Source organism: Sarcophilus harrisii, chromosome 6 (genome assembly GCF_902635505.1).
Source record: "Sarcophilus harrisii chromosome 6, mSarHar1.11, whole genome shotgun sequence".
Lineage (NCBI taxonomy): Eukaryota > Metazoa > Chordata > Mammalia > Dasyuromorphia > Dasyuridae > Sarcophilus > Sarcophilus harrisii.
Genome location: NC_045431.1, coordinates 177,228,294 through 177,241,730, shown reverse-complemented (window position 1 = coordinate 177,241,730; position 13,437 = coordinate 177,228,294). Strand labels below are relative to the sequence as shown.

The 13,437-nt window shown below is 41.9% G+C and overlaps 1 protein-coding gene across 23 annotated transcripts in view; it reads left to right on the top strand.

The window, feature by feature from the left end:
• PCM1 (pericentriolar material 1) overlaps positions 1–13,437 on the top strand; it is a 92,342-nt gene that overhangs the window by 67,747 nt on the left and 11,158 nt on the right. For 22 of the 23 annotated variants that reach the window (XM_031942293.1, XM_031942308.1, XM_031942306.1 and 19 more), the window contains 4 exons: positions 5,377–5,497; positions 8,275–8,424; positions 10,221–10,357; positions 10,831–10,965. In XM_031942293.1, coding sequence (XP_031798153.1) covers positions 5,377–5,497; positions 8,275–8,424; positions 10,221–10,357; positions 10,831–10,965 — 543 coding nt within the window. The remainder of the gene's footprint in view (positions 1–5,376; positions 5,498–8,274; positions 8,425–10,220; positions 10,358–10,830; positions 10,966–13,437) is intronic. The other variant, XM_031942300.1, reaches the window with a different exon arrangement.

Here is a 13,437-nt window from a genome sequence, read left to right as displayed (position 1 = left end):
TGTGCTTCAGTGCCCTCTATAAAGAATGAGAGGACTGAACTAGCTGACCCCCAGAAGTCACCAGCACCAAGATGCCAGGTGAAGGTTATAGACCCAGTACCACCCTCAGCACCATCAGAGGAAGGAGGAGAAAAATGAGATGGGTTGCCTCTGTCTGGCAGGGATGGGTAGGGAATCTGGGTGGGATGGAGATTACAAAATGTTGTGACTAACACCTTGTTTGGTTTTACTAGGTAGTTAACTCTGGTGGTTAGGTTAGCTAAACTAATTTTTGGAGGGATTTTTTTTAATGTTGGAAATGAAAGGGTTAATTTTTAGAGCAATCTGGGAAAGAGTATCTAAACCAATAAAGTATTCACAAATGGGAGCTTTGAGGAATCACTGTCAGGGGTTCTTCACTTTTCCTATGGTCTGGAACCTTTGGGTAGTCTGGTGAAATCTGTAGAGCCTTCTTCTGGGTAAGGGCCTTATTTTTTGTTTTTAATTCATAATTGAAGGCAATACTTAGTTTCATTTAGAGATTGGTTTTTTTAAAAAAAAAAAAAAGGCAGAGATCTACAGGGATCTCCATGGCTAACCTTCCTGTTGTGATCCCACAATTGTTTGAAAGGTTCTATTCAATTTATAGTTTGTGGATTCCAAAAAAAAAAAAAAATGATTCAGTAATGCAATCTTATAGGCCTTCTCTTGCTGCCAGAAGGCAGCAGATTCCAATATAGTGGTGGTGTCCATAGGACTCAGTAGCTAAAGTGCATGTGTTTTGGGGGTTTGTTTTTTGAACCCCCTTTGCCATTTAGCTAATTTAACTCTGCTGAAATGCATACATTCCTTTTCAAAGACAGAGTAGCTAGCCATAAAGATTTGCCTTCAGCAAGTCATCTCACATAACCATATGAGGTTCTTTGGTAAAGACAGTTGTCCGTAGAATTCTCTTTAGTGATCTTAATCATCAACCTCAAGTAAGGTCTCACCAAATGCACTTGTACTCCCAATCAGTGTTGAGGTCCTCTAAACATTTCCAGCTATGAATACCATTATATTGAGCTTTATTAAATCCCTTAGATCATCAGTGAAGAAGCGTTTATTAAGTGCCTACTTATTTTGTGGCAAGTACCAGGCTAGGTATATCTGGGATATCTGTATAGAGATAGGAGCAGCCTGTACTTGTACACAGTATCCATTCTAAAGTAGGGAGACAGCAAGGAAATGTCTGCATCAGTAGAAACAAGCACAGATGTTTATATCATAATTTATTACAGGGGTAGTTTGGAAGGAAAAGTATGAGCATTTAGGGAAGAATAGGAATAGATTGCAGAAGATGTTACTTAAACTACATTTTCAAGGAAGAGCATAATCCTATGAGATAAGAAATGGATGCAATCTAGATCTTTCTAGGGGTCAGCTAGTGCAAAAACAGAGAGGAGATAGAGCATCAGGGCTGGTGCAGGAGAAACAAAGAGACCAGTTTGGCTGGATCTTTTAATGCAGGAAGACCAATGACCATCAGGTGGTCTAAAATGTCTGAAAAATATGCCATTGATAAAGGTGGTTCTGAAGCCCATAGGCAAGGCTCAGGTTAAGGAGAGACATCTGTAATTCATTCTAGAGACCATAATGGAATCTATGGGAGCTGATAAAGTGATCAAGAGAAATTGTAGAGAAATCTATAATACCTTTTTTAGAAATCACCATAACCATCCATCAAGAAAAACCTAAATACCTAGAATTCAGCTTCAGAAACAGTTATAGGCCCCCATCCACTGAGAGTGTGCATTTGTCTCTGGAATAAGCCCTGAGAATAAGTGAATTTCAGAGACAAAGTAAAGGAGGAGAATGTGCTAGACGATATCATTTGAGAAGTTGTGCTTTCAACAGGCCCACAGAGCTCTCCCGCAGAAAAATCCATCTTAATGTGAATATTTTCCAGGTTAGCCTGGGTGATTTGGGATCCCCTGTAAAAATGGAGAAGCAGCAATAAGTTGTCAAGAATTTCTGATGATGATGTCCTATGTTACAAGAAGTATCTACTTCATTGAACTCACAGACCAATATTGTTTCTCTTTTTGGCCTATGCCCATGAATTCATCAGCTTAAGTAACTTAAGGCAGGATATTTTGAGATTTGATGAGATAGCATGGAATAAGGCCATTAAACCCAAGGAGTCATATAGCTACAGATAATGTCAGAGATAATGTCAGAGAAAGATTTGAAACCTTGTTTTGTTTTTTTTTGTTTGTTTGTTTTTGTTTTTGTTTTTTTTATTGTACAATTAGCTTGTGAAGGAAATCAAAAATGCAGGTGGGCATAAATATAGGGATTGGGAATTCAATGTAATGGTTTTTAGTCATCTCCCAGGGTTCTTTCTCTGGGCATAGCTGGTTCAGTTCATTACTGCTCCATTAGAAATGATTTGGTTGATCTCATTGCTGAGGATGGCCAGGGCCATCAGAACTGGTCATCATATAGTATTGTTGTTGAAGTATATAATGATCTCCTGGTCCTGCTCATTTCACTCAGCATCAGTTTGTGTAAGTCTCTCCAGGCCTCTCTGAAATCCTCCTGTTGGTCATTTCTTACAGAACAGTAATATTCCATAATATTCATATACCACAGTTTATTCAGCCATTCTCCAACTGATGGGCATCCACTCAGTTTCCAGTTTCTAGCCACTACAAAGAGGGCTGCCACAAACATTCGTGCACATATAGGTCCCTTTCCCTTCTTTATAATCTCTTTGGGATATAAGCCCAGTAGTAACACTGCTGGATCAAAGGGTATGCACAGTTTGATAACTTTTTGAGCATAGTTCCAAACTACTCTCCAGAATGGTTGGATTCGTTCACAGCTCCACCAACAAAGCATCAATGTCCCAGTTTTCCTGCATCCCCTCCAACAATCATCATTATTTTTTCCTGTCATCTTAGCCAATCTGACGGGTGTGTAGTGGTAACTTAGAGTTGTCTTAATATGCATTTCTCTGATTAATAATGACTTGGAGCATCTTTTCATATGACTAGAAATAGTGAAATCTTGTTGTTGTTGACTTCAAGCCTGACTGCATCTACTACAACAGAAGGTCTTTCAAAATACTAGTTAGTATTATCATTCTTAAAACCATCATTCTGTCTTCAAAGGCAGCTGCCCTGTGTTTTTGATTATAGGTTACATGCTCTTTAATCTTGTTGATCTCACTTCTCCTCAACCCTTTGTGATCTGGTTTCCAGCTTCACTGCTCATCCTATATTATGTACAAGATCACCAATGATTTCTTTTTTTTTAAGTAGATTTTGTTGATAGATTTTGTTTTCACTTTTCTGAGATTTCCCCCTGTATCTGAATAATCTCTTAATCACTAAATCGGATCTTTTTTTCTTCTTCTTAACCTCTGCTACATTTTACATTCTCCACTAACTCCTGCATATTCTCCCTTTTCTCAGTTGTCATTACATTGTTTTCTCTAAGTTCTTCTACCTGCCTGACCTTTCCTCCATCTCTTGCCAGCTGATTCATAATGTATTCTGTACCTGCAGATGTTTCTCAGGGTTCTGTCCCAAAGTGCTCCCTTTGTACACTCTATAAGTTCCCATTCGGAAGATTCAGTCCCATTATAGACAGTTCCACTGATTATCTCAAACTCCTTGTTCTTCCTTCTCACAGATGTTCAGTCATTTACCAAATACTGCCCATTTATACCTCCAGTGTCTCTCAGATCTGACCCCTTCTCTCTACCCCACGGCTGGCTGACCCTAATCAACTCTCACTCAGATAGTTGTAGCAGCCTTCTCATTGACCTCTCTGACTCAGGCCATTTCTTTTATCCTTTACACTTCTGTCAAAGGAATTAAATATATATAACTTAAAAAAAAAAATTATACCTGCATTTCAGTACACTTAAGTTTCCCTTGTAATCCTGTGTGTTGTATACATTTAAAAACATGACTTTGAGAGTGGATACTTCTTCAGACTGTTAGAGGGACCCACATCACAAAAGGGATGAGTCATGCTTTAGGAGCAAATTCAGACTCCTGTGTTTAGCTTGTAGAGCCCCATACACCCCAACCCCCAACCTGCTTCTTCAGCTTTCAGTCTAGCCAAACAGGCTTTCTCTGAGTTCCCCATACACAGCCCTTGGTCATCCATCTCTTGGGACTAGAATGCCATTCCTCCTTGTTGCCACTTCGGAGTGCAGTGCCCAGGTGGTCTGTCCTGCCCTGTCTCTTGTCAATCCCACTCACTCATCTTTCATCTTTCCCTGTTTAGTTCTGCCTACAAACATGTCCACTGCTCTTCCATTGTCCAAAACCCCGCATGACCTGTCCGTCCTTTTTAGTTCATGGGTTCTTCCTTCTGTGACTGGATTCCCCGAGAAGACCAGTACAGTCAGTGCCTCTGCTTCCTCTCCTCCTGCTCTCCTCTTACTCCAAGCCTCTTTTCCCCAGAGTTACAGCGCTCTCTTAGCTGTCAAACCCAGTGGTTTTTCCTCAGTCCTCATGGAGAGCCTCTCCTCTGTCCAGAACCTCCTGGCTCTCCCTGGCTCTGACCTCTCCCTTCCTCAGGCCACTCCTGCTAACCACAGTTGTACCACGGAGTTCTGGCCGAAGCTGCTCTCTCCACACTGCTTCACCATCTGTCCAGGCCTCTCATCTCCAACTGTTATCAGTCTCTAGGTGTCTTCCTCAATATGGGAACAGTCTTGCATTTCTCCCCATAAGATACTCCACAGGCCTCTCCCATTCCTGCAGTGCCCTCTCACTTCTACTTTTTGGCTTCCTTCAACTTTCAGCTAAATTCTGACTTTCCATAGAAAATCTTCCCAGTCCCCATTCATTCTCCAATTTCTTCTGTCTTCCCCCATTAAACTAGGAATTTGTTGGGAGCAGAGACCCTGTTTTTGCCTCACTTTGCATCTCCTCTGTTAGCACTCTGCCCTAACACACAGTAGGTGTTCAACACAGTGCCTGGTATGTAGTAGGTGCTTAATAAGTGCTTGTTGCTTTGATTTATTTGTTCTAATGCTGTCCCTCTTCAGGTACTTCAAAGCTATTATGGCATGTTTTCTTTTGAGGCCTTCCATAGAGAGCGTATGATTTCTGGGGCAAGGCAGAAATAGCTTATTGTAGCCCCGAAGTCCTTTTTGCAGGAAATAGTCCTTTTGTCCCCACACTCATGAGATGCTGCTTTTAAAAGTTTCATGTTTCCCAGCAGAATTTGAAGGCAGCAGTGGAAAAGTAAAGACCATTGAGTTACTGGATTATCAAGAAGTTAAAGCTTAAGGACTTATTCTAAAAATGCTAAGTTCTGCCTGGATACTTAACATTAACTATTATATTCCTCTGGAAATCAGAATATTGCAATTTTCTTTGATTTTTATTTTAGGAAACTTTTGAGAAGAATTTTGAAAGAGAAACCTGTAAAATTAGTGAGCCAAATGACGCAGATAATGCCAGTACCTTATCTACATCTTCTAATTTTGAGCCCTTTGCAACTGATGATCTTGGTAAGTGACCCCATTAATATTTCCTGTACTTGGGCTGTCTTGTCTCTCCCCTCATTTTTGAAGCAAGGCAGATGAAGCCTGGGGAGGCTTGTTTAATTGCAGGGATGTCAGCTAGGTTATAGGCGCATATGGGATCAGACGAAGACCCTGTGCTCCCTGAGCCCTCAGTTTCTCTTTCCACTGTCATCTACCATTGCTAAAAGAACCTGAAGCCTAGAGTTTGGGGCACTGGGACAAGATCCTATAGCCAGGAAGTTGCTGGGTCACTCCTAGACTCCCTATCTGTGGGAGAGGAAGGTCATAGTTATTAGGGAGGAATGAGCCTCTCAGGGACAATCCACCTTTATTTCCAGAACACAGATCAGGGAAAGCAAGTAGGGCTTTTACAGTTGCCTCAAATCTGACCACTTCCCAGAACTGAATGTTTTGGCTTTACCAGAGAGAATTTGAAAAAAAAAAAAGAGACTTTTTGTGTCCATAGGGTTTTGGTGTCCAACCTCAGATCCAGAACCAAACTGGCTTCTTCTACTGTAGTTTCAGAGTTCTTATTAGAGAACAAGAAATCAGCAAACAGTAATTAGTCAGTCATCCAGCATTGATGCTTGTCAAGCACTGAGTGACTCTGTGCCTGTGACTTGGCCAAGGTGCTTGGGATATAGACACAAACAAAACACTCTTTGCCCATGAACTTCCATTCCATCAAAAGAAACGAGTAAATGATATGAGGTAATTGGAGAGGGGGAAGGACAGGGATCATTAGCTACCTTCTCTGCCCTGTTCCCTTCCCCCCCTTTTGAATTGAGCTTTGCAAGAAGCAAGGAATCCTAAGAGGCAGAGATGAGGAAAGGGGCAGGTAGCCTGTACCAAGGTAAGAACAGGCCACAGGTAGTGTGGTTGGACTGAAACTTAGAAGGTATAAAGGGGACAGATCTGATGCAGGAAAGGCTCAAGGGCCCAGCCCAGGAGTGTGTGTCTTAAAGGCCAGACCTTCCCTGAAGGACAATCCCTGTGGCCATTTCAGGACAAACTTAGGAGATGGAGAGACTAGGGGCAGAGAGACCGCTGCGCTTCAGGCTCTTGTTTAGGACTCGGGCCGGGACGTGCCAGCTGTGATGCTAGAGGCAGCCAGCCATTGTGGATGTCCAGGGCGCTGGGTTCTGCAGCTTTGTCAGGAGGCTTCACTTTATAGTTTGCTGCTTTTGTTCATCTGAGGGGGCGTGGGGGGAGGGGGGGCAAAGGAAACTAATGCATGTAAACGGTGCAGATTTGTAACTGAATTGCTGCTGAGAGGCTGAACCCCTGAGGGTGGGGGAAGGCAATGGCTACAGGAACCCTGTGGAGGCAGAACTGAGCAGCCTGGTGAACACTTCATACGTGTGGGGGAGGGGCCCCGTGTCCAGACCCCTAGTGCATCACTGGTTTTGAAGGAAACTGGTACCAAAAAACCATGCTGAATTGGGCCTAGGATCTGAAAGGCCGTGGTTGGCTCCTGTGCTTGCTTCAGCTATGCAGAGACTCATCCTTCCATTTGCCTTCTCGTACCGAGGTAGGTGGTAGCAGTCCCCTTGTAAATGGGGCCAGGAAGAGCAACTAAAGACATTTAACTGTCTGGCTGACCCTGGACAAATCATTTAAACCTTTTCCCCTCAGTTTCCTTGTCTATGAGATGGAGATCATAATAATACTCAGTGGATTCTCAGGGTTGTTAGAGGATCAAATGAGGTATTATTTGTAACTGCATTGCAGCACAGAGGCTGGCACATGATAGATGCTGTGTAAATGCCAGCCTATGGGGATGGTAGTGATGGCCTGCTAAGAGATACTTGTGTGCTTAGAAATAGGATTTGCTGGGTAACAAGAATCTTTGGGAAAGTGAGGCCAGGATCCTGGGGTTGATAAGGGGCTTGTGTAGGAAGCCTAGACGTTATACAGATAGAAGGGAGACAAGTGTGACCAAGGAGGGAACCCAGAGCCCAGTGATTCAGTCACTACTTGGCAAAAATGAAACAAGGATATTTTTCTTTTTCTCAAGCCTCCCTCTCTCCAGCAATTTGACCTTGTACCCACTACCAAGGTGTTCATCCTTTGCCAGCAATGGTACCAACAGGCACTGAGTAGTCTCCATCAGCAAACCCTACTTTCTGCTGAGTTCCCCTCCCATTTCCCACATAAGTTTTGGGTCTTACTGTTCATCTGCTTTATGATGCCCCATAGTTATTCTTTAGGGTCCTTGTGGTCACTGTGAGTGCACACTGAGGCCAGGTCCCATTTCCAGAAACAATATGACATGGGCACTAGAGACCTGGACTGGCACTCAGGAAGGCCTGGGTTGAATTCTGTCTGTGTGACCCTGGTCAAATCACTTCCCTATTCTGATCTATAAAGTGCTCCATAAGCTGCTTGTTCTGCAGGTCCAGGGTCATTAGGCATAGATGGGGGCTGCTGTGATCATGATCTCTTTCCATATTACCTTTACCATAAAGGAACCCATTATTTCACTGGTGTTGGGAACTTCCTGAGAGTGTGTCCTCCGCCAGAGAGCTTAATAATTACCAGGTGGTAGGAATGAGCTGCCTGTCATAGAGAGAGGCTCTGGACTGCTCCTTTGCCATCTTTTAATTCTTTGTTCTCCTTTCATTTGTAATTTTGTTTCCTTTGAGGGATAACACTTTATTTCAATAAGTTCAGGCAACATTTTTATCCATGCATTTTTAAAAGTGATATAGAAAAGAAAAAAAAAAGCAGCCCTTTTCAACGTGTGTCTGTTCCCAATGCAGGCAACACCGTGATCCACTTGGACCAAGCATTGGCTAGGATGAGAGAGTATGAGCGAATGAAAATTGAGGCTGAAAGCAACCTGAGTGCAGAGGGCGCTGGGGCCGCCGCCACCGCCACCACCTCTGCCACCACTGCTTCCACCTTAGAAGGTCAGGTCTTGGGTGGGCAGGGGCACCAATCCCAGTGCCTTCCCGTCATTAAAAGCACAAAAGGGACAATAGATGAGCCTCAGAAAGGGGCTTCAGGACAAGTCTGAGAAAGAAAGCAAGGGAAAGTGCTAGCAGAGGAGAGGGGAGAGTCCTGCTTTGCATAGGCCATGGTGGTGTATTTACACTGATGCTGGGTCCTAGGAGCAGTCGTGCATTCAGCTTGGAAATTCCTGGCTCTCTGACCACATCCTGTTTGCTGAACCAACCTATTGAATGACTTTATTAGCAAGACTACTGAACTATTAAGTTAAACCTCATATACTGCTAATAGAAACTGATAGAACCAGGAACCCAATCACAGTCATAGTCATGAAGAAAACTGACCCTAAGATGCAGGAAATCTATAAAAAGATGTATTAAGTGATTTTGATGGAAAGCACATATAAGTAAGTCAAGACTATGAAACACTCCATAATTTGAAAATGACTATAAATTCAGTGCAACACTCTTGTTGCATCTGTAATGTCAACAATGTGTAACTCCTTCCAACAATATGGATTGCATCCCATACATCCCACTCACCCCATCCTTTCATCTTCCTCATCCTTAAAAAGTTACTCACTTCACCAAACCATCCTTTCAAGTTACTGTCTTACATCTCTCCTTCCTTTTATAGCCATATAGCTACTCTTAGAGAAAACTGCATACATTCTAGGGCCTCCATTTCTTCTCATCCACTTCACCCCTTGTAAAAATGACTTCCAACCTCATCACTCAAAGCTTCTCTCCAAAGTTACCACACAGGAGGAAACTGATGGGTAAACTTTGTCTCTTTTACAGTCTGTGCTAGTTAGCTGAATAAATTATAAATCTAGGACAGTCAATCCAGATAGAAAATGAACCACACCAGACAAGAGGAGAATGAATGAGTGAATGAAAAATGTAGTTATTGTGCTAACTGGTGGGGATCCAAATACAAGTGAGGAAGTACCTATCCTCAAGGTGCTTACGTTCTCAAGGGGGAAGATAATCCATAAAAGGCAACTGGAAAGAAAGTGGGAATGTGGGGAGGGAAGAGAAGAGCCTTTGAAATCTGTTCCTGGAAAGGTAATGAAGAGCTCCAGGGTCAGCTTCCAGGTTTTGGTGCCAGAATGCAATTATCCTTTGGGAGATAGGAGCTCATTTTAAGTCTGTGGATCTTGTTAAAATGGAAAGAAAAAGACCTCCTGATATAAGAATATACATAGCTTGTAGTGTAAAAAACATACCTGTAATTAGTATGTAGCTCCAGTTAGTCACTTCAGCCACATATTTTAAGTAGGTGTTGTTTACTAGGCAGAGTGTGCTCATGTACTAGAGGATAGGAAGAGAGAAATTCTCCACAGGACAAACGAGAGGATTAGGAAAGACTAGCGCAGGAGGTGGCAACTGAGTTGAGCCTTGAAGTACAATAAAGCTTTCAGAGAGAGAAATAAGGGAATGCCCATGGGCACCAGTCTCTGCCTAGTCCTAAAGACAGACCTAGAAAGCCAAGTGAGGGGAGAAGCCAGAAGCCCAGGGTAGGGAGCAGAAGAATAGGGACTGGTGTCCAGGAAAGGTCAGGCTCAGCCTGCGCAGGCGGAACCGATTGCAGTCAGAGACTGGTCAGAGAGCTGACCATGTCAGCTTGGTGGTGGCCATGGGCTAAGGCTTAGGCGGGAAGCTGGCATTGCGGGGGTGAAATTAGAGCACTGGTCCACAAAGAGTATCACCATCTTATTGAGAGACCAATTTCTGTTTTGTCTTTTTTCAAATAGAATCTGCAAAAAATGACAATCGCAGCACACAGCCAACCCTGGGGGAAGTTGCTACTGTCCCCTGTCCTCGGATTGACACGCAGCAGCTTGACCGGCAAATAAAAGCAATTATGAAAGAGGTCATTCCTTTCTTGAAGGTGAGGAGACCAGGGATACTGGTCGTATTTAACAATGTAACACAATTTCCTCCATTTATCATTTGGGGGGCCTATGCTTTAAAATCTTTGCTTTGAGAGAAAGATGGAAGAAAATGGGTGGTTGGATGAGAGACATCTCCTGGGTTTGTACCCAGGGAGTGTTTGTTTACATGAGCAATATCACTGTTCATTTACCTTTGAACCATGGGTGATTTCTTTTTTTTTTTTTTTTTTTTTTTTTTTTTTTTTATTATTATTTAATAGCCTTTTATTTACAGGATTTATACATGGGTAACTTTACAGCATTAACAATTGCCAAACCTCTTGTTCCAATTTTTCACCTCTTACCCCCCCCACCCCCTCCCCTAGATGGCAGGATGACCAGTAGATGTTAAATATATTAAAATATAACTTAGATACACAATAAGTATACAACCATGGGTGATTTCATATTCCATTCTGTTCTTTTCTAGGAGCACATGGATGAGGTGTGTTCTTCACAGCTTCTGACCTCAGTGAGACGCATGGTTCTGACCCTTACGCAGCAAAATGATGAGAGCAAAGAATTTGTGCACTTCTTTCACAAGCAGCTGGGAAGCATACTGCAGGTAAGAGATCTGGCAGCATCACACTGCTTAGTGTCTCATCTCCCTTCCTTCCTCCCACTCAATGAGGAAGATAAAGATGGACAGGCTTCTGCTGCATTGTGTTTTATCATGGTGGCAGACACCATGGGCCTGAGACTGGCTGCCCCTTAGAGATTTGGAAATCACTGGTTTAATAAAATGCTGTGGAGTACCGGACTTCCACATTCCTTCACCATAGCCCTCATTAAATGCAGTGGCAAGAAATGGAGGACTTTCCTTGTTTGTCATCATTGGTTTTTAATAAATTGTATTATAACCCTGTAAAACCAGTTAAACTTGCTTTGCAACTATTTACCATGGAGTAAATGTTCATAACAGATGGCCATTTCCCCTGCCACAGTCTCCATGACTTTTCCTTGTTTAATCATTTGTTACCTTTATGTGCTTATAATTAATAGAGATAGGGCCTGGACTGTTTTCATTAATATAAGGAAGTCACCAGCCAGGACATATCTACTGCAGTGCAGATCATTAGTACTTTGTCTGCAACCAAAGAATCTTATCCAGGTACTTGAGCTTTCATAGGTCTAGTGGTTTGTATTAGGGCTACCCAGAGATGAGACTTGAACCCAGACTCTTTGTCTTCTTCCTCTCACGGCCCTGTGAACGTGGTTAATAGCTGCTGAATTCTCTAGGTTCTCCTCCCATCCTTATTGATTATTCATCTCAACTACAGCATCACAAACCATGGAATTAGAACTTGAAAGAGCCATATGCCACAATAATGTAGCCACTTTCTTGGTTTTAGACAGTCATCTGGTTTTTTATATTTTGCAGCTTGAAATATTTTGATTCTTTGGACCTGTGGTTTCCTCAATTTGGTTCCTCCTTTCTCCAGCTCTTGCCCTCATAGGGCGAGGGGACTTCAGCATACATATTGATGTTCTTTCAAATATCCTAACCCACTACTGGGATTATATCCCAAAGAGATTATAAAGAAGGGAAAGGGACCTGTATGTGCACGAATGTTTGTGGCAGCCCTTTTTGTAGTGGCTAGAAACTGGAAACTGAATGGATGTCCATCAGTTGGAGAATGGCTGAATAAATTGTGGTATATGAAAATTATGGAATATTACTGTTCTGTAAGAAATGACCAACAGGATGATTTCAGAAAGGCCTGGAGAGACTTACATGAACTGATGCTGAGTGAAATGAGCAGGACCAGGAGATCATTATATACTTCAACAACAATACTATATGATGACCAGTTCTGATGGATCAGGCCATCCTCAGCAACGAGATCAACCAAATCATTTCTAATGGAGCAGTAATGAACTGAACCAGCTATGCCCAGAAAAAGAACTCTGGGAGATGACTAAAAACCATTACATTGAATTCCCAATCCCTATATTTATGCACACATGCATTTTTGATTTCCTTCACAAGCTAATTGTACAATAATTCAGAGTCTGATTCTTTTTGTACAGCAAAATAATGTTTTGGTCATGTATACTTATTGTGTATCTAAGTTATATTTTAATATATTTAACATCTACTGGTCATCCTGCCATTTAGGGGAGGGGGTGGGGGGGGTAAGAGGTGAAAAATTGGAACAAGAGGTTTGGCAATTGTTAATGCTATAAAGTTACCCATGATGTATATATCCTGTAAATAAAAGGCTATTAAATAAAAAAAATAAATAAATAAATAAATAATAAAATAAAATAAAATAAATAAAAAAAAACAAATATCCTAACCCTCCATCCCACCTCAGCCATAAAAATAAAATGATAAAATATTTAAATAATTAAAACATTAAAATGATCATACCATATCTTGTATCTTGCCGTCACCCACAAATTCATCTCCATATTCAGAAATTCTGTAATTTCCTCATCTGGTCACAATCTATTGACATTCTACCTCTCCCTTTCCTTGCATCCCCAGGTTTTGTTCTTAGTTCACCTCAACCTACGGTCCCTCTGTCCTTTAATTCTCTCCCAGGCCATTACTCTTGTATTACCTAGATATACCTTTCTCCCTTCCACATCATGACCTCTTAGGGAACCAAGGGAGCTCTACAGTAACTTTTCATGAGTTCCTTGTCCCTTTTATCCTTCTGAACATCTTGCCCTGCCAATGCTTTAACTTTTGATCATTCCCAACATCCACTTCCTTTGATCTTACTCATGTGCTGCTGAATGAAACTGGAGAAAACACTGAAACATGATAGTGACCTCTACAAATTTGTTAAAAAATTTCTATTGGGCCCTCACTGCTGCCCGGCAATCCTACTCTACCCTCCCCTTATCAACTCACTCTCCCACTCTGCCTGCATCTCTTCCAAATCTTTTATTTAATAAAATCAACAAATTCAACATATCCAAAAATGAACCCATTGCTTTGTCCCCGAGCCTCCTCTACTTCCTGATCCTCCTTTTTGTCAATAAAAGTTATTATAATTTAAAAAAAAAACAAAAAAACAATGACCAT